At 48.7% G+C, this 20,494-nt stretch overlaps 2 protein-coding genes across 8 annotated transcripts in view; one reads left to right on the top strand and one right to left on the bottom strand.

Annotated features, from left to right (window-relative positions):
* The window catches only part of CASZ1 (castor zinc finger 1), a 270,749-nt gene that overhangs the window by 6,572 nt on the left and 243,683 nt on the right, over window positions 1-20,494 (bottom strand). For 5 of the 7 annotated variants that reach the window (XM_027826756.3, XM_027826753.3, XM_027826770.3 and 2 more), the window contains 6 exons: window positions 14,500-14,622; window positions 12,486-12,821; window positions 10,050-10,248; window positions 9,241-9,412; window positions 5,608-5,756; window positions 4,928-5,162 (listed from right to left, as the gene is read on the bottom strand). In XM_027826756.3, the coding sequence (XP_027682557.2) occupies window positions 4,928-5,162; window positions 5,608-5,756; window positions 9,241-9,412; window positions 10,050-10,248; window positions 12,486-12,821; window positions 14,500-14,622 (1,214 nt within the window). Of the gene's footprint in view, window positions 1-2,747; window positions 3,200-4,927; window positions 5,163-5,607; window positions 5,757-9,240; window positions 9,413-10,049; window positions 10,249-12,485; window positions 12,822-14,499; window positions 14,623-20,494 lie in introns of those variants that run through there. The other 2 variants (XM_037881461.2, XM_027826777.3) reach the window with 2 other exon arrangements.
* Window positions 1-20,494, top strand: part of PEX14 (peroxisomal biogenesis factor 14) — a 196,956-nt gene that overhangs the window by 124,607 nt on the left and 51,855 nt on the right. The window lies entirely within an intron of this gene.

Below are 20,494 nucleotides of genomic sequence, written 5' to 3'. Positions count from 1 at the left end.
TTCTTTTGCTGACTGTAAGCATGTACTCAAGGTGGTAGATGCTGGTTTTCCCGTGTCAGCCATGGGAGGGCCTTAGATGATGCCCCTTGAAGCTAGGATGGTGCTTATCAAATGGAGTCTCCAAAATGGTGAGAAACACTGAATACTGAGGATCAGCACCAGACTGAAAACCCTGGAGATAGAAGAGTTCAAACTCTCCACCAAGCAGGGATGGCATGGATGACAGTAGGCCAAACTCCCCCCAGAGTACAATGCCAACATCCCTCTGGAGTGAGCCCATGCCTAGGAGAGAGAGGCAGAGGACAGAAGTCGCACTTGCCCATTCAGTATGCATGGTGTCTCTGGTGACACTGGCAACAAAGGAGGCAATTCACAGTGAAGGCTGTCTTAGTGATGTTCACTAGGAACTGGGCTAAGCCCCCTTACACTGATTTAATCTGCACCTCTAAACAGCCGCCAGAGAGATAATAACTCTTCATCAGTATTAAGCTCAACCAGATTCAAACCAGTGAATTCAAGGTTACAGAATCCCTATCCCATTATGGTCCAGGTCCCCCAAATCACATTTTATTTTCAGACACAAATCTGTGCTTATAGGTGGCAAGGTGCAGGGGTGCTCTGCAGGCTGCACTCATGTCTTGGTACAGGACACTGATCTCCAGGCCAGTTCCTTGCTGCACTCCTATTTTGGAGAGGAAGAAAAAGATTGCAAGAGTCTAGTTACTGGGCCTGATTCTAGATCTTATTTACATTGCGATTAACCAGGAGTAATTCCACAGTTTGGGGTTAAGGCACTGGATGGCAATTTGGGAGACCTGGGTTCAGTTCCTGGTGCTGTCAGATTCACTGTGTGACCGTGGGCAAACCATGTAATCTCTCTCTGCCTCAGTTCCCAAATCTTCTGCTAGTTTCCCTTTCTCTCACCCTCTTTCTCTATTTCGAGTGCAAACTCTTTGGGCAGGGACCGTCTCTTGCTGGGTGTATACAGCACCTAGCATAATGGGACCTTGATCTCCTTTGAGGTCTCTAGCTGCCGCTGTAAAACAAACGATAACTAATAACAGCAACATAGAAGTCATGGAATTGCATTGGGGTAAAGCCAGTGTAAGTCAGCAGATAATGCGGCCCCATGTATCTATATTACAAAGAAGTATTAAACCACTAATGGTTTTAAAGAGGTATGTACATTACTGAATAATCCCTAGCACTGTATACATAGTAACTAATTGAGCCTCCCATTGTCTTTAAGAGGTAGGTAAGTATCATTATTCCCACAATACTGATGAGCTAGGTGAGGCACAGAGAGGTTAAATTACTTGTCCAAGGACACTGATGCCTTGTCCTCACTGAAATGCATGTTTAGTTAAACCAGTGCAAGATCCCCATGCCCCCCTCCAGTATGGACACATACTTTGATGTGAGAGTGGCTTGTTTTGGTTTAGCTTATTACAATTTTGAATCAGTTTGGTTAAGCCAGGTTTATTTCAGCTCATCTTAAACTAAGTGTTTGCCTAGTCTTTTGTATCAGTTTAACTAAAGCTGTTTAAAATCACATATTTAATTAACCTAGTTCAACTTCCTTGCATAGGGTGGGTGAAGATGGAGAACCACCCAGCAGTCGTGATTCTATGTCTCCTGCTCTAACCACTAGACAGTGCTCATTCCCTAATAACTAATTAGAGACAAACATGCCTCAACAAATTTAGGCCGAAGTAGGTCTCAGCTGTAAGTAGTTTATAGTCAGCCTATGCTGTCAGCAGATGATGATGATTTTATACAGTACTTTTCACCTATCGGCATCAGAATACTTTAAAAAGTATTATTATCCTCATTTTACAGATGAGGAAACTGAGACAGAATGAGGTGATCTGATTTGCCTCTCAGAAGAGTTCAGTTTTGTGACTGTCTGTCTGTTGGACCACACTCCCCCTGCAGAGGGCCACCACAAGTGAAGGCATAATTTAAATCCCACTTAAGCAGTCAAAATCCCCATGAAGCTCTGGGCAGGGCAATGACCACTGTTGGGGAGTTTCACACCTCTGCATGCTTACACTGTGCCTAGCTAGCAGAGGGAGAGGATAGCTCAGGTTTCTGAGCTGTGGGCTTTTTAAAAACATAACTTTGCCAGCACAAATATGCTTCCAAGTAACCGAGAAGGAGCCAGGCTGGGAAAAGAGGGCAAAACAGCACGCCCTGAAAAGCCATTCTCAACTGGTATAAAACGCCCCTGTCTGTGATGTCCCTGAGCTCTGTCATGTAGGAAACACTGAGGGCCTGAGGTGTTTGAAAACCAGCCTTACTTTCTGCAGCTGTAATTGGTGGATGTAAATAACTGTGGGTGCAACAGAGATCACTGAGATGCATCATGTCAGTGGCATCACCTGTGCCCATGAGACCCCAAAACATGCGATAGAAAAAGCCAGTCCCAAGCTCTATGGTGCACATGGGAATGACCTGTAGTGATGTGCAGCAAGGGTTGGGAGTTACTAGACTGGATGGCCAAAGAGCTCTAAACCAGTCTCCAAGTCCTGTTATGCGATGTGGTCAACATGTTGCATTTTGGCCACCTAACAGGAGGAGGAGGCTCAAAAACGGCAGGTTTATTTACAAATGTTGCTGTTGGATTTGGGTTGGGATTGATGAGGAATTGCTTCTGGTCATGTGAATTTTTCACAGCGATTTACTGTGCTTTCAGATACCTTCCTTGGGCATCTTTACAGCATGACATTATTATCCCATCAGTGGAAGGGAGGGGGGGGGGAGCCCTTGGACAGAGTTAAACAAGACAGAGAGAGAGATAGTGATGTCTTTTCCATTTATGACTTAACAGAGCTCAGGGCTGGGAAGAGACTATGGGCAGGGGGAGCTGTCACTGAGAGATAAAGCATATAAGAATTACCTGCTGCATCCTGAACTAGGGGAACGTCACTTTTTACTGGAGTTGGAGTGGCAATGATGGGCGAGAAACCAGGTGTGCTGGTGGCAGGCATGACAATGCCCCTGCTGGATCCAAGAGTGGCACTGAGCAGAGAGTATGAGAGACAAGATGGAGAGAAGAGGTAGGGGAGGGAAGGAAGGGGAGACCTGAGCAAGGCTTGTGAGAAAGATGGAGGCAGAGGTGGCGGTGGAGGTTGTGGTGCATTGTGGATAGCATCATCGGCAGCAGCAGCAGTAGGAGGAGGAGGAGGAACCAGGCAGCCTGGAGAATGTGGAGAGAAAAAAATAGCAGAAAAAACAAAACAAAAAGGAAAAACAAAAGAACCGAAATGAGAACCCAAGAGTGGAAGCAATATGATGAAAATGGAAAATACATTCACACACGTACAAAACAGAACTGTAACAGAGAGGAGATGGAAGATGCGTGACTGACAGCAGCAGCAGCAGGGGGAATGGTTGTCACCACAGAAAACAAGGAGTGGCCTTAATTGCAGGGGGTGGAGCCACCTGGCTTCCAAAAAGAAATTCCTGCCCTGCTTAGTCTGTCTGTTCATCCACGTGGCGCCAGCGTGCACCAGCCTGCTGCTGAGAGGACTCTGTTGCAGGGTGTTATCCCAGAGGCTTTCGGATTCACTCATAACATGGTTATTAGTCAGTGGGTTGTTTTCCGGGAGGTGTGACTGATGGCTCTGATGGTGCAGTTAGTTAATAGAGAATCATGGGAGATGCTGCCCCTCCAAACCCTCTGGAGGAGCTTTAGCACTACGTGCAGCTGTCATTCTCGTGGAATGTTTATGTCAGGGTAGCGTGCAGAGGTTGTGTTAGTGCCCCTGTGACGTGAGAGGTCAGGACATCTTCCTTAGTCTTGCCTCAACCCAGTGTCAGTGGGAATCATTCATTACTCTTATTTCCTACTGCTGTTTAAAAGTAACGGAGATGAACATCCACCCCATAGCCCTGAGGTCTGAGCTGAACCCCCTGGGCAGGGAAATGCTGGGCTCAGGTTGTCACCTGACTTTTCATTTAAGCAGTGTTGGAAGGGAAGGTAGGAAAAAAATAGGTCTGAAACTAAGGTCCCAAAAGACAATAAATGTTATAAAGAGACTCAGAGACAAGCAGCCCTGGGGAGAGTTCACAGAAAGCTTTCCTGGAATACTAACAGGCAGCCAGAGGTAAGGACAATTAAGGGAGCCTTACTCACTGCTACAGGGTATTAGAGATGAGTTCTGTATCTGCCTGCTGAAGAGAGAATCCCATAATTTATAGAAGTTAGGCAGGGTCAAATCTCAATCCTCAAAATAGGAAGGGATGTTAGAGTTCTCTTTTAGGAAGGGATGCATAAAGCAGACATGACACCAGGGGATCTCCTCTGTGCATCGCTCTGATAAGGAGGTAGTGACGTTAGAGGTTTTCTTTTCTGCATCACAACTTGTAAGGGGAGAGGAGCTGCTTTTATAGGTCACTTCCTGAGAAAGTGATGGCAGAGGTTCTCATTTACTTACACATCACTTCCTGAAAGAGTAAAGCCAGGAGGTCTCTGTTGTCCAGTTTATTGAGCATCAGGAGTGCAGGGAAACCTCTGACTTCTAGATGTGGCACAGTGTAACACAAAAGATACTGGGGGAAGGCAGGAAGCAGACCAGCAAGGGAAATTAACTTTACAGCCCTAACGACTCGATGGCTCTGGTACAGATATTGAGCAGTTCAATTATTCAAACCGGTCCAGCTCCGAAAGATAGGACAAAAACCTCTTCAGAGGCAGAAAAAGAAGGGAATGTCAGGAGTTAAGGGACAGCCCAGAACTATGTGGAAATGGCTCCCTCCCTGTGAATGATGGAGGGGAGCTAGGCTAGTGTAAGGCAATACTCTGTTGAGCCAGGGGCTGACACAATGTGTCAGAAGGCACAGTTTCTCCTTGGCCTCTGGTTGTGAGTTTAGGGCTCTTGGCAGCAGAGACCTGCAAATCTATTTCTCCCCTGCTGTCCCTTACCTGCTGATGTGCTTTCATTGCCCACTGGAGTGCTGGAGCAGCTGCGGTCCATATTGGAGGATTCAGAGGAGATGCCCCCGGGGCTACAGCCAGTGTAATCCATGTACTCATCTGTTTCAATGTCCATCATGCTTTGGGGTCCCTGAAAGGAAGCTGGGGTTCCTGATGAAGCTGGGCTGGGTGCCATGCTGCCAACATGGGGGAGATTTTCATTTCTTGAAGTGTGGCCAATAACCTGCAGCAAGAAATTAAGACGGACTTTTCACACCAAAAGCAAGATGTCAAGACCAAAGCCATCTGTTTACACGTTCAGTTTTCTCTGACATTGTTCTTCAGGGATAGTTGGAACATGTTGGCAAGTGGATCCTATGGCACTGAGGCTGGGAGTGGTAATCTTGGCACCAGGATCCTGGTGTGTGGATTCTTATGCATTTAGATGGGAGTGTGTACATTGGCACCGGTGCCCTGAGGTGTGTATCCTACTATACTTAGAGGTTGGGGGTGTGACGTTTTGCACTCTAGGTGGAGTGTGGGGCATTCAGAGATTAGGCGCATGAGTCTTGGCTCTAGTGCTGCAGGGAGGGTACCTAGCAGCGCTCAGCCCAGTGCCTCTCTGCAGTGAGCAATCGAAGGTGCATCACTACATATGTATCTGCTGCTTAAATAACCAGTGGATTCACCTGTGTGGGAACTCGGTCAAAGTTTTTCCCCAGCATCCTCCTCATGTGCTTCCTGGCGTGGGACGTCATTTGGTGCTTGAGTAGGAAGGAAAACTGGCAGCCCTCTCGAATGCAGTGGAAATGGCTGTTCACCTGGTTATACTTGCAACCTGCAGACACAAAACCGATACAAATCTGGTACATTAAAATAGCAAGAGAAAGGGTTGTATCAGCACACACTGGAGGTAGCGCCAGACTGCTGCCATACTGAATCCTGATTGTCTGGAGTGCTCTGTGGATTCTTCAATGACAGCCCCAGACCCAAAATTAAATCCTTCCCAAGCTGAGTAATGGGGAGAAAGGATGTGGTTGATTTAGACACAGGAAGTGGCCCTGAACCACAGAGTACCACCCCCATCCCTCTTGTGACAAAGGGAACAAGGGAGAAACGTATTATTAATGTTGATTATTTGCATTTTGCCAGCACCTAGAGATCCCAATCCTAGACCAGGACCCCATTGTGCTAGGTGGTGTACAAACACAGAACAAAAAGACAGGCCCTGCCCCAAGGAGCTTACAATTGAAGTAGAAGGTAAGAATAATATCAGGGATTGTTCCATGTTGGAAACAGCCAGCTCCTTTTGATCTGCGTGCTATGGAAGCAGAATGATAATCCCTTTAACACCCTGGGCTGTAAGGCTCCTCCATCCCATCCCATCCCATCCCCAACCTTCCAGCTCTGACCAGTGCATGGTCCCAGGCCAAATGTGGAGAAGCCAGGAAGTGTTTGTTGCTACTCCTGGTTTGGTGACGTAGGGGCTGGTACCAGGCCGAGGGTAATGGAAACAGCTTACATGGATTCTGGCATGCTGGACCTGCCTCCAGACAGACAAGGAGACTCAATTAAACAGCCCCATTAGTGTTTTTTTATGGGAAAATGCTGGATTCTGCCTCATGCAAATCACTACGAATCTGTGTGGCTGATTACCAGACAATCCCCAGACCACGTCCTGTAGCTGAAGTATAGCTTGCTGCACTAAAACCATAGGCATGTCTACACACTGACAGAGACCTATAGCTGCGCACCTGATGTAAACACACTCACAAACCTCAACACAGGCATACAGAGGCACTTGCTGTACACACAACACAGACCTACAGAACAAAAGACACACTTGCATACAGATGCAGGAACACATCTAGCTGCCCACATCGACAGACATGCCTATATGGAAACATACACAGACACTCATTTACAGTCACGTGGAAAGACATACCTACATGTACGTGCCCACACACATAGTAGACATGGCATTGCCAAACAGCTCCTGAATCATTCGCCCTGTCTTTAAGGCGGAGATGGTGCTTTATGTGTAAGCCAAGTTTGTGTTTGTTTAGATATTCTGGCCCTCCTCCCCCACACTCCTACCTCATCTGCCCTCCTCATCATTTTTGTGCTGTTCTTTGGGATGAAGAACAAACAGTGCTGGCGGGACTGAAACAGTATCAGCAAAGGGCAGGTGAAGACTTGCCCGTTGCTAGGGCAGCGGGGCGGGCTGAGTATCATATATCATCGCCCCGCTTTGTCTAGCCCTGGCTATCACCTGAAACACCAAAAGTTGAGTAAATAACAGCAACTGCTCAATCTCCTGACATTTGTAAACCGAGACCCAGGTAAGGACCGGCCTCGGTGTGTTGACACTTATTGCCTTGGTTACCATGGACGACCTATCGCTCAGGCATACATTTTTCATGAATTAAAAGCTGAAGGGGAGCATTTTTGTTCTGGTTGTCATGGGTTTGTATTTTTTGGCCATTGACGCCCCCTCTCCTGCTTCTCAACAGAGTACTGGGGGTAGTCAACAGGCGGACGGTGGGCCAAATCTGGACCGCCAGATGCTTTTGAATGGATCCCAGAATCTTTTTATTTATTATCATTATTGTTATTCTTTTATTATTATTTTTTCTTGAATCTGGACCTTGATATAAAATAATTGACTGCTTCTAGAGTAAGCTGTGTCCAGGGAGCAGTAGGAAACGACAAAGAGGCTGAGCTATCCTGCTGGGGCTGCTGAGGCCAAACCTCTGACCAGGGCTGATTGGTTTACTTAAGCCAAAAATGAACAATGGGCATGTGAGTCCCATGCAGTGGGATGGAGGCTCTGGGGTGCTGTCTGTGGGGACTCTAATTGTTTTCCCTGCTTTTTGCTGGATGCTTTTAGGTGCTGACATTTCATAACTGCTTTGGTGCTACCTGATGAATCTAACTAGCGGGCAAACCTAGGAGCCCAGCACAGCGCCTTGTATCAGATATTTGGATGAGCTGACACTCTAGGGGAAGGCTGGCACTGAAAGAAGCTACTGCAGAGGCCAGGGGGGTGGAATATTTATCCTTTTGATATGCAGCCCTGGCAATGCACATCAAAGAGTTTCATCTTAAACTGCCTGGAATCAGGCAAAATTGGGAGGTGTGAAAATTCCTTCTCACACTAGGGAGTAGCAGTCATCAAAACAGAAACATTTTCCACCATTCTGTTTGCTTCCAGACTGAAAACATTTTCCCCCCAGCCTACTCTAGCCCAAAACAAGCAGCAAGTTCAGCAGAGCACATGGTGCAAGAAAAGACCTTGAACAATCAAAGGGGGAAGCTGCTCCTCCAGAGGCCTGGTCATTCCATCTGGAAGAAAGGGGCAAGGCCTACAGGCTGGCTTCTTTGAGCAGAAATGAAGAGGCCTTCCAGCCCTCTCCTGCCAGTGTGGAGATGGCCATAGCAGCTAAGCTCATAGGACCCTGGCCCCTGATCAGAACACTGGGGATACAAGCTGGAGCCTTTTCAGTCAGGGCAGAAATGAATCTCATATACTCCAATATTTAGGCACCGAAGAGAACCTCGGTGGGGCACAACCCTAACTTCTCCTCTATGCGTGGGGCTGATGTTTCTCCCTTTAACTCTTTGTATCTTTGACTTCTGTCGGTTTGTGTGTCAGCTATAGTGAAGCAGTGCGGTCTACAATTTAGATGGTGCCACAATGCCTGGCTTCTGTTCCTGGCTTCAGAAGGCAGTGTTCTGTAATGGTTAGAGCAGGGGCCTGGGAGACAAGATCACTGGGTTCTGTTCCTGATTTTGCTATTAAAACCTACAAAATGATTGTGGCGAAATCAACCTCTGTGCACCTGTAAAATGGGGATGATAATTCTGTGTCTTATTTAACCAATCTCTGCGTCAAGTGCGTTGAGGCTCACTCATGTTCTGGATTATATAAATGAACAGTTACAAAGCCCAAGTGGGTCATTTTTATACGTATTTGGGCTACCCCACCCCAAGTTGGCCAAGACAGGGTCACGTGATCTAAATACATCCTTTATAGTGGATGTAGAAGTACTACAACTATAAACATTGAGGGAAAATTTCACTTACATTCTTTCAAGATAAGATAGTGTCAAATGGTCCCGTAAGCTAAACTACTGGTGCCTCTGCCCAGAGAGAATATGAAAAATATTGTCAAAGGAAGGTTTATAATGACTGAAGTCTCTAGTGTATCGGGAGAATGGCTACACCCTTCGATTGAGAAAGTGACCCAGAGAGTGAGTATGCTATCAGCCGGAGCTGTCAGGCAGTATATCCCATGGCTTGGATGAACAAGGTGGATTTACCTAGCCTGCCACACTCTTCCCGTTTGGTGAAGTACTTGAAACCATTGGCTGCTCTTCGCTCTGCCTTCTCATGTTTCTTCACATGCCAGGGAAGTTTGGTGGTGATGTTGGTCACAAAGTAGCAGCCAGGCCGAAGACAGTGGTAATGTCCCCGCATCCTGAACTCACAGTGCTGTAAGGAACCAATGAGACAGTTTGTTTTAGACTTATCCAGCAACTGTGCTCTCAGTTGCCTGCTGCAACTTGCTTTCTCTCTGAAGGTCACAGAGCCGTTAATGTCACAGGTGGGCAAGGCCTCCAGTTCCATGTCACACACTGTCCATTCTTCAAGGGGCACAGTGCATTTGCTCTTCATCGGGCCATCTATTTTCAAATCATAGGACTTCCACCATTTCCCTTGGGAAACTATTCCACTATCTAACAGGCAGCCTTTGCCGATATTCAACCTCCATTTGCCTTTGTTTCATTTCATCTCATAGCCTTACTTAGCGTTTACACTAGAAATAGGCCCAAAATCAACACCTTCCCACATCCCCGCTCTGAACAAATACAAACTGCCTATATTTTGGTCTGGAGCTGATTTCCCAAGTCTTGCTCTCTCTGATTTATACCCTTCAAATAGCTCTGTGCATCAGAGGCCAGATTCCATCAGTGGTTCAGCAGAATAACATTAGGGATGAATTGGCCCCAGGTTGTCTTCCTGTCTTTGCCAGGCTTTTACCTTTTCCTTTTCTCCTGCATCCTTTCCCTCTCCTCCACAGCCCCTGCCTGGCCCACCTCTAGGGGCACTCTTCTTGGATTACTCTTACCTGGTTTGGACAGAGACACTGGAGGGAGTAGTAAGCAAACTGGTCTCGCACATTCACCAAGTTGTTGTTGGGGTTGATGTGGTCCAGGCAGTGGGACTCTGCTTTGCCAGAGGTTTTGCACACGTACTTGCAGTTCCCGAAGAGACAATGGAAGTGGAACTTGTTGGCATACTTGCAGTCTGTCGCCAGACAGGGGTCACTGGAACACAGCCAAAATCCAGACATCATCCTCATTTCTTCCCTCACACCTTGGCTTCTTTCCCAACATTCACTCATTTAATTGAGGGGTAGCCCAAGTGCAGCCTATGGGCCATATGCGGCCCACAGAGCTCCCATGGCCAGCCTTGTTAACATGGAGCTGCAGCCTACAGACACTATCAGCCCCAGCAGGCAGTGCATGCTCTTGACAGGAGTATGTGAAGATGGAGCACTGCATGCTGGGACCTGGAGCCTCTGTGGTTCCCTTCAGATCATGATGGGACCTGTTGACCCCACATTCTGCACCTTCCTGTTAATGGATGAAGAGAGCTGTGATTGGCTCCATTTTTTGCACAGATTAGGTGAAACACTCGGGCTGCACATTGCAAATTGCCAGGGGAGCCCTTGGCTAAGCAAAATTTGTGCAACCGTGATTTATTTGATGACCTAAATTGCCTTGGTGCCTCTCCCAGGGCAGTCATGTTCCATTGTTTTTCGGCTGCAGTTTGTGAACTCTAAGGACGTGTCTAAGTCACAGTTAGGACGGTGGGGTGTGAATTGCAGTGCACACTAGCTGCGTTGTTACTCCCCCAGGTGAATGCTGCAGGCGCAAACGAAAAGGTACTTGTTTAAAAAGGACTACGTCACTGCGAACTAGGTTCCTTTTAGGTTGCACCTGCAGCGTCCACACGGGGGAGTTGCAACGCAGCATGTGTGTTTGTGTAGCAATTCATACCCCCATAGTTCAAACTGTGAGGCCATGTAAATACAGACTATGGGAAATTTCTAGGGCTTAGTATATAAGATGGCCAAAAACTCATCTTGTGCACTCAAGTCACAGTCCCCAGTGCTACCTTCCCTGCTCCAGGAGCTTCCTGTAGTAAGCTTGCTTGAAAGAAGACATAAGTGGGTCAATTTCTGGCCCAGAGAGACATGGCCTACCAGCCTAAGCACATGATGGAGAGCTAGGAGCTGCAGAGTTCTAATCCCAGATGTGACCCATACTCTTTCATCGGCCCTGGGCAAGTCACTTAACCTCTCTGCCTCTTTTTCCCCATCTGTAAAATGGAGATAACACTTGCCAGCTTCCCAGGAGTGTTATGAAGCTTCATGAATGTTTGCAAAAGGCTTTGAAGCAGAAAACTCTAACAAGGTGCTAAGTGGTGGTGTTATTTTACAGCTGCACTTAGGCAAATGCTTAGCCCTTGAATTACCTTGTAAATAATAGCAAATAATATTGCAAATGGGAGCAAAGCACGTCAGGAGACCTACTACCCATGCACAGCAGCCCAGCTGGGATACCAAAGCTCTTCCAAGGCAGGAAGTGATGCATCTGCACCCCTTCTCCCCCATTCCTGGTTTGATCAGAGCATCTGAGCACTTTCTTTTTTTCCAGTTTATCATTTTTAGTGAGAAAAGGAAGATGCGCTGCATAGTCCAAGATACAGATTTGACGTTCTAACAAAGAGGCAGCAGGTGTTACTGTGGGCAGAGCCGAGAAGAATTTCCTTCCCAGGCGTCTGTACAAACCCATTTCTAGTTAGCTTTGCAGATGACAGTCCTTGCTTTAAGCGAAACATAGCTGGAAATGGCAAGTTTCACCTTGTTTCAGGTCAAAAATCACTCACTAAATTTCTCCTGGTTTTCATCACATATTGGCCCAATTTTGCCCAGACTCATCCCAAACCTGGTCCAACTTGGCCTCAAACCCAGACCAGTTTCACCAAACATTTTGCAAACATCGCCTAAGTCTAGCTTCGCAACAAAGCCTGGAACCAGGCAACCATGATTTCTTTCTGAAGGATTTGCAGTCTCTGGCCCATACCAATGACAATGCAAAGCCCAATACCTTTGCTTTCACACCCCGGAGGTACAGCAAAATTGAGACAACATGTCAGCAGGTTTACCCTCCACCCCTGACTTTATCTAAAAGGATTCCCAAATGTGTTCAGACATCCGGTTGGTTTTCTAAGTGCTCAAGAAGTCGTTTGTTAGACTTTGGGATAGCTGCTTTCCTGCAAGATTGGGGGAGGGCAGAAGTGCTGAGAGCACCCTGGGGCATGGAATAAATAGCCTCTCATTGGATCTGTCTCTCACCCAGCCGCAAAGAGAAAGCCTCAGGTGGACACAGAGTGGCTGATCAAGCATTGAACAGAGGTGAAGTGGGGAGTGAGAAGCCTCTGTCTACTCTCTTGGGGCAGGCAAGACAATCATCCCCTTGTTGCCCAAGGAACTCACTTCTCCTGGAACTGGAGGAATCCAGGTTTGACCTGAGGCTTGGCGTTTTCTAGGGAAGTCGTTGCCAAGGGTGAAGTTGCCAGGTTAGGCACCAATGCTGGGATCTGAGGCATCTGGGGTATGGTGGAAGCCAGCTGCTTCCAAGCTAGCAGTGTGGGGGCAGAGGGCACAGTCGCTGGGCTCGGAGTGGGCACATCCAGGGTGGGAGCGCTTGCCATAGTGACGGAAGTAGTGGATGGCGATGAGGGGGCCAAGGAAGTCTTGGTCTCTGCAGCACTTGGGAAAGGAGACTCAGAGTTTCCCTTCACAGCTCCGCCCTCTGTTCGGAAGTGAAAACTGCAATGAGAAGAGACAACCGTTCTAATTAGAGAGAGCAAGCACACACTGCTGACTCCTTGACTAAAAAAAGGGCAGATTATGGAGAGGCTGGCTAAGTGGTGACCAAGGGTCAGGAGAACATGACAACAGGCTCAGAGTACATGACTGGTGTAAACCATGACCCAAATTTTGAGAAGTGCAGGACAGCTGCCGAGCAGCCCCAGCTTCCACAGACTTTAGGTTCCCCCCCAAGATCTGGTCACAGACAGGGAGAGGAATTATTTAAGGAGGCACATGGGGGTGTAGCTAGGAGCAATGGGCTAAAATTGAGGTGAGCTATGTAGGTCTAAAATCTTCCTGCCAGTGAGAGCCACCAGTCTGTGAAGGCATGGGAACCCCACTGTTTGGGACATTGGTATATAGGCTGAAGAAAGCAGTAGAAAATGCAACAGGGAACAATCCTGCTCTGGATAGAGCCGATGGCCTAGAGTCCAGCTCTGTTTGCTCTGAGTTTCCTTCCATTTAAAACTATCCAGACTTCCACAGTCATATGGCCACACCCTGAAGTCCTGGCTCAGTCCTTACTTGGGAAAATCTCCCATTGACTTCAGTAAGAACTGTGCTTGAGTAGGGACTGCTGGAGGTGGCCCTTGGAAACTGGGGTAGAAAATATCTATTAGACTTTCTAATCTCTCTGCCTCCAGATAGTGCAGATGGAACTTGGGGCCAATCCTTCCTTCGCTGCTCTCCTTGTAGCAACAATGGGGCCAAATCCCAAAGTCCTTCTTTATGCAAGACTCACACTGGAGTCAGTTGGAGTTCTGGGTGCGGTATAGACTTCAGGATCTGGCCCACATGCAAGTACTTTTTGACTGCTTCAGTCTTGGCCATCCACTGCTCTCCAAAGTACTCTGAGGGCGACAAGAAGGGCCTATATTGGGCTATATTGCCCATGCTGAGAGGGATGTTAGGGCTGAGCTGGCTGAATCCTCAGCTCCAAGCCTCCTGCCTACATGCAGCGAAGATCTTTAAAGCAAAGAGAGCCATGGAAATAGGGACCTAGAAAGCAGCTTCTCTCCTATGTTGGGTAATCAGGGAAGGTGCTTGTTAAACAGGATTTGCAGAGACAAGGGCGAGACAAATACAGTGGGCACCATTAAAAATGCAACGTTTGCCAACTCTGCAGTGACTGCAGCACTGCCAACACCATTCCAAGAAAGGTGCCAGGGGCAGTGAATGGTGGGTTTTTAAAGGGTGCTCCCATCTGTCTTTCCTATGTTGGTAATTCTTATTGCACATTTCTACAATGCTGGGAAGCTGTGTTCCTGGTGCACAGTCTCCTGGGCAGCTTAGGGGAAAACAGGACTGGCCAGTTCTCAGCCCTGCTGACACTGCAAACCAGATGAGAGACACATTTGCCAAAGGCTGAGCACAATGCCGGTGCACACTTATTGTGAGTCACTGAAAATTGAAGAGTACGCCTAGCTGTTCTGCAGGCAATTCAGCCGGATATGTTTAAAACAGGACTGTGGATGCTCCAACCGCTGCCCTCTCAGCCACCATGCAAACCCACATTCCCACTCATAAAGGCAGTTACAGAATGAACTCCCATTGCAGTCCCGACCCAGCCTGCCTACACTGTGTGACCTTTGGGTTTCCCTGGAGTGTGTCTCTGAATTCTTGATCCTCCACTTACTTGGCATGTTTGATGGCCCCATCCAAGGTGCTGAAGAGGGCACCACATTCCTCCACCACGCAGTGGAAATGCACTTTATGGAGGAAGTCGCAGTGGGCATCACAGAAATCCTTCGTACCAAACCTGGCCAAAGGACACAAGCATATGGCTTACAAAGAGCCCCATGCTGGCAGTATCATTTGAAGGGAGTTGTGGGGAAACGAACAATGGCACATTAGTGTTATCTATTATTTGTATTATCAAAGCATCTAAACTTTTGTTTTTAACTTCCTGGATCCGAGGAGCTGGACAGGCCACAGCTCTGATGTCACTCTGTGTGTGTGTGCACACGTGCATATCTCTGGCACTATTGCTCAATTACAAGAACTTGGCATGTACCTCAACATACAAATTGGGAGCCTTAACTCTCTCATGTTGAAGTCAATGGCAAAACTAGCATTCACTTCAATAGGAGCAGGCTGTGGAGTTTTCCAGAAACAAAAGATGAAGAGTAGTAACATTCTAAAGCATCTGTGCACAAAAGCAGTGGGCCTGGGGAGCAAGAAAGAAGATGCAAATGGAAGGGGATTCTGACCTAGGGAGCACCACTCAAACCGAATGGGATGATTCTCACAGCTAGAATGGCACTGGGAGTGCCAAAAAAGGAAGAAATGTGGGGGTGGAGCCAGAGATCAGGGCTTGAGAACACAAGGAGTACAAACCAAAGACTAACAAGACAGGAGGACAGAGAGAATGAGTAACTCCTTGGCCAACTCCAGTGGGACTTGAAACTTGAGGTGGGTCCAAAGCCACACCCTCTGCCTCAGAAGGCATTGAAAGGCATGGAAAGGGGTTGAATCTAGAGCCAAATGTCCTGGCTTTTCCACATCCTCTACTGAAACCACAGCGTAGCACCTTCGAGGGGGATTGTAACTTCTCAGGTGTCTACTGTGTAACACATACAGCCCAACAAGCATCATCAGAAAGTCCCTAAATTATACAGGAAAAGACAGTTACCCTTTTCCGTAACTGATGTTCTTCGAGATGTGTTACTCATGTCCATTCATCTTACGTGTGTGCGCTTGCCACATGCACAGGTGCCGGAAGTTTTTCCCTCAGCAGTATCCGTAGGGGACCGGCTCTGGCGCCCCCTGGAGTGGCACACATATGCCGCAGCATATAGGATGCCACCAGCCCCGTCCACCCTCAGTTCCTTCTTGCTGGAAACTCCAACAGTGGGGAAGGAGGGTGGTTCGTTGAATGGACATGAGCAACACATCTTGAAGAACACCAGTTATGGAAAAGGTAACTCTTTTTTCTTCTATGAGTGATTGCTCATGTCTGTTCAACTTAGGTGACTCCCAGCAGTACCCCTGGAGGCAGGTAAGGAGTTCACAAACATATAGATTGCAACACAGCTCAGCTGAACCCAGCATCGTCCTTGGCCTGCTGTGTGATAGCATAGTGGGCCATGAACGTGTGCACCGAGGACCACATTGCAGCTTTACAGATGTCCTGGATCGGAATATGTGCCAGGAAGGCCGCTGAGTCGAGTGGGCTGTGATGATTGGCGGTGGAGGGACTCCCGGTAACTTGTAGCAGGTCCTAATGCAAGAGGTGATCCAGTTAGAAATCCTTTGCATGGACACAGGGAGGCCCTTCATCCTTTCAGCTGTAGAGACGAAAAACTGAGTCGACTTACAGAAGGGTTTTGTCCTATCTAGGTAGAAAGCCAGAGCCCTTCTTATGTCCAAAGTGTGAAGGTGACTCTCTTCACTGGTCTCATGGGGCTTAGGGCAGAAGATCGGAAGAAAGATGTCCTGGCTCATGTGGAAAGTGGACACCACCTTGGGAAGAAAGGCCACGTGGGGCCGGAGCTGGACCTCGTCCTTACTGAAGACCAGGTACGGTGGTTCTGAGGTCAGGGCTCGCAGCTTGGAGACTCACCTCACCGATGTCACTGCCATGAGGAAAGCTACCTTCCATGATAGGTGAGATAGAGAGCACGAGGCCAAAGGCTCAAAGGGCGGACCCATAAGCCTGGACAGAACCAAGCTGAGATCTCACTGAGGGACCGGGGACCGGACTTGAGGGAAGAGCCTCTTGAGGCCTCGAAGGAAACATTACCATCATGTCATGGGAGAACACAGTCTGCCCCTGGATTGGCGGATGAAAGGCCGAAATGGCCGCCAGGTGCACCTGGATAGAGGAGTGCGCCAGGCCCTGGTTCCTTAAATGAAGCAGGTAGTCCAAGATGGACTGCACTGAAGAATGCCTAGCGGGAGAACCTCGTCCACTTTGCCAGGTAGGTCTGCCTAGTCGAGGGCTTTCTACTCTCAAGGAGGACCTTCTGGACCCCGTCCAAACAGGCCCGTTCATCCGGGTTCAGCCATGCAACATCCACGCCGTGAAGTGGAGGGATGCGAGGCTGGGGTGCAAGAGTCATCTGTGATCCTGTGAAAGCAGGTCTGGTTGGTTCGGCAGGGGTCAGGGAGGGATCATTGACAAGCTTGATAGCGTCCAAACCAGTGCTGGCGAGGCCACGCCGGGGTGATCATGATAACCTGCGCCTTGTCCCTCTTGATTTTCGCTAGGACCTTGCTGATGAACGGAATCGGAGGGAACTAGTACATCGGGCTTCCTGTCCATGGCAGGAGGAAGGCGTCAGAGAGGGAGCCCTTGCCCAGACCCTGTCTGGAGCAAAACCTGTGGCACATCCTGTTCTGCCTGGTGGAGAACAAATCCACTTGGGGACTTCCCCACCTCTGGAAGATCATGCCGGCTACCTCTGGGTGAAGCACCTACTTGTGGGGAGAGGAGAAGTCCCTGCTTAGGTGATCTGCTAGCGTGTTCCTGGCACCCAGAAGGTGACTCGTTTCTAGATGGATTCCGTGGTCAATGCAGAAGTCCCAGAGACGTAGTGCCTCTTGGCAAAGGGCCGAGGATCGCGCTCCATCTTGCCTGTTAACGTAGAACATTGAGGCTGTGTTGTCCATGAGGACTCTGACCAGTCTGCCCAACAGGTGAGGTAGGAACACCACGCATGCTCTGTGCACCCCCCTGAGCTCTTTGACTTTTATGTGCAGCGTCGACTCCTCTGGGGACCACATACCTTGGGTCTGGAGGATGCCGAGGTGCGCCCCTAGCCGAGGTTTGAGGCGTCCAAAACCAACTTGACTAAATAAGGAGTGTTCATGAAGGGAACTCCTTCCAGGACTTTCCCGGGGTTGGTCCACCATTGCAGCGATGTAAGTACCATTGCGGGGATGGTGACGACCTTCTCCAGGTGTTCCCTGGACGAGTCTGAGGCCATGGGCCCAGCTGCGGTGCTGCCGATGTAGTCTGCACTGTAGGTGCTGGAGCCTGTCCCGCCGCTAGGGAACCTGAGCTAGAGCCTGAGTGGTCACTCCCTTGTGACCAAGACAGAGCTGATTGGTACTGGTCACCCCTCCTGGAGTTGGATCTGGCTGACCTCGAGGAGCATCTGGATTGGGGCCTCAGCAACCAGTGGCGGTCAGCAGATCCATGATGGCCCCGGGCTGGCGATCTATGATTCACGCTTAACGAGTGGTACCGGGATGTGGAGTGGGATCGGGAACTAGAGCAGGCTTGGCATCATGCAGTGATGCCACCCTGGGGGATTGGCGATGGTCCAGAGAACAGTACCGTCGGTCCCTCAACCTGTCCCTGGAGCGCTACTGGTGCCATGGAGATTCTGGGCACCGGCTCCGAAACTCCTGCTGGGGGGCGCATGCCTCCAGAGATCTGCACCTGGTCATTGGCAAGCTGTGCCTTAAGCCTCTCTGCCCTTGTCCTAGGTCCGGAGACCGGATAGGGCTATGAAGCTTCTGCCTATCGCAGTCAGAAGCATGTCGGCTGCGAGAGGGTGACTGTTGGCGGGACATGCCCCGTGACGGGGAGCGCTGCCGGAAGGGTGGAGACTGTGGTGGTCCCAACGCTGGTTTACCCTGGGACTGGGACCCCGCAGGGGCCAGAGTGGGTGGCACTGGAAGGAACATAATGTCTTGCGCCGCTTGGAGGGCCTCTGGTATGGACGGCACCCGGAGCTGATGAAGACCTCCGCTGCTATCCAGGGTAGCTGGCGGGGAGTCGGCTAGGCTACACCGCTCGACCTTTGAGCAGGGGGTTAGACTAGATGACCTCCCGAGGTCCCTTCGAACATTGATATTCTATGATTCTATGATCCTGAAGGGGGTGAGGAGGCGCCCGAGACAGGGCCTGGGTCCATCCCAGACTTGTCCTTTCCCTTGCGGGAAGCTGGAGACCTTCCTCGTCCCATCTTCCTGGGCTTGTTGGCTGAAGCCACGGAAGGGGACCGGTGCCGGCTCAAATACTGTACCAGCGGGGCACTGCCCTTACCCCGATGCCAGAGCAGTGCTCCGATTTGGCTCCGAGCACCGTGACCTGGGTATGCAGACTCCATCAGGAGCACCTTCAAATGAATGTCACAATCTTTCTTCGTCCTGTGCTTGAAGAACTTGCATATTTTGCACATATCACTAATGTGACTTTCGCCCAAGCACCGTAAACAACTATTATGTGGCTCGCTAATGGGCATGGGCCTTTTACAGCAATCGCAGGGACTGGGGCATACCCTGTCCCGAGGCAAAGTCCCTTTAGGGACCTACTAAGTCTCTAACTTAACAAATAGGTTGAAGTAAACTAGAGGGAAACTATATACAGTAATATTTGCAAGGCAAATGAGTTCGAACGAACGAAAAGCAACAGCTCTAGCTGAAGCAGCACCAGTCCCATGCACCATCACTGGCAGCAAGAAGGAACTGAGGGTTGAAGGGGCCAGTGGTGCCCTATATGCTGTGGCATACGCGTGCCACTTCAGGGGGCACCAGAGTCAGTCCCCTATGGATACTGCTGAAGGAAAAACTTCCGGCACCGGTGCATGTGGTGAGCACACACCTAAGTTGAACGGACATGAGCAATCACTCGAGGAAGAAACAACTTTCTGACGCAGAAAATGGGAGGCTCCAACCAGAAGAGAAGCCATGCAGGAGCTGCCTCTTGCCACCAGGGTGGAACTAATCAAGAAGGCAAGAACAATAGGGCAGCCCAGTACCAGTGACTATGAGCTGCTTGGATTCACCATAGTGAGGAATGGCAGCATAAGGTTATGAGATTTCAAGAAAGCAAATTCCAAAATTCCAGGGACTTAAAAAACCTAGTGAGTAAGGTGCAACAGCAGGAAGTATTTAAACCTCCCTGGGTGTGGAAGGACTGGGGAATCTGCATAATTAAGGTGTGACAGACTACAGTTCTTCTGAAGAGCAGGAATGCAAAACAAGCAGCAGCCTGTGTGGTCCCAGGTGGGACCTTAAATATCTGAGGTTAAAAGAAACAAAAGAAAGCTTGTACTGGGAAAGGAAAGTGGCAGGCGATCCAGAATACATGGGGTCACTTAAAGCTTGCAGGGAGAAGATAAGAGAGAGAGAGGCCCTGATAAGAGGAGCAATAACAGCACAAGTTAATGTAAACTAAAGGGGTCATTTTATCAGGGAGAAGAGGTACCATACTTAGGGAGAAAATAGGGCCATTAAAAAATGAGGATAGTGGGTAATGTCTCAAAAATGGATGTGCTACTCAACCGCCTTTTAAAATCTTCCTCTAACATGAAAAATAAAGACAAAGCAGACAAGATGAAATGAAGATCTTACAGAAAAGCAGATACGGTAATGCTTAGAAAATGTAAATATGCACAAATCAGCCAGTCTGGATGATTCTCATCTGAGAGCATGCTGGGAATTAACTTTCAAACTTACTGGACTACTGATTTTTAAGTCATAGAGAACTGGGGAGGTGCCAGAAGACTAGCAAAAATAAATATGGTACATATTCTTTAAGGAAAAAACAAGAGTGATCCTGGCAATTATCGTACCTCTGGTCTTAATGTCTCTTCCCAGTAAAGTCATGAAACAAATATTAAGAGAGGGAAGAAAATCATTAAACATCTAGAGGATAAAGGAACCATGAGCAATAAACA

Source organism: Chelonia mydas, chromosome 18, assembly GCF_015237465.2.
Source record: "Chelonia mydas isolate rCheMyd1 chromosome 18, rCheMyd1.pri.v2, whole genome shotgun sequence".
Taxonomy (NCBI): Eukaryota; Metazoa; Chordata; order Testudines; family Cheloniidae; genus Chelonia; species Chelonia mydas.
This window is presented reverse-complemented; position numbering and strand designations above follow the sequence as displayed.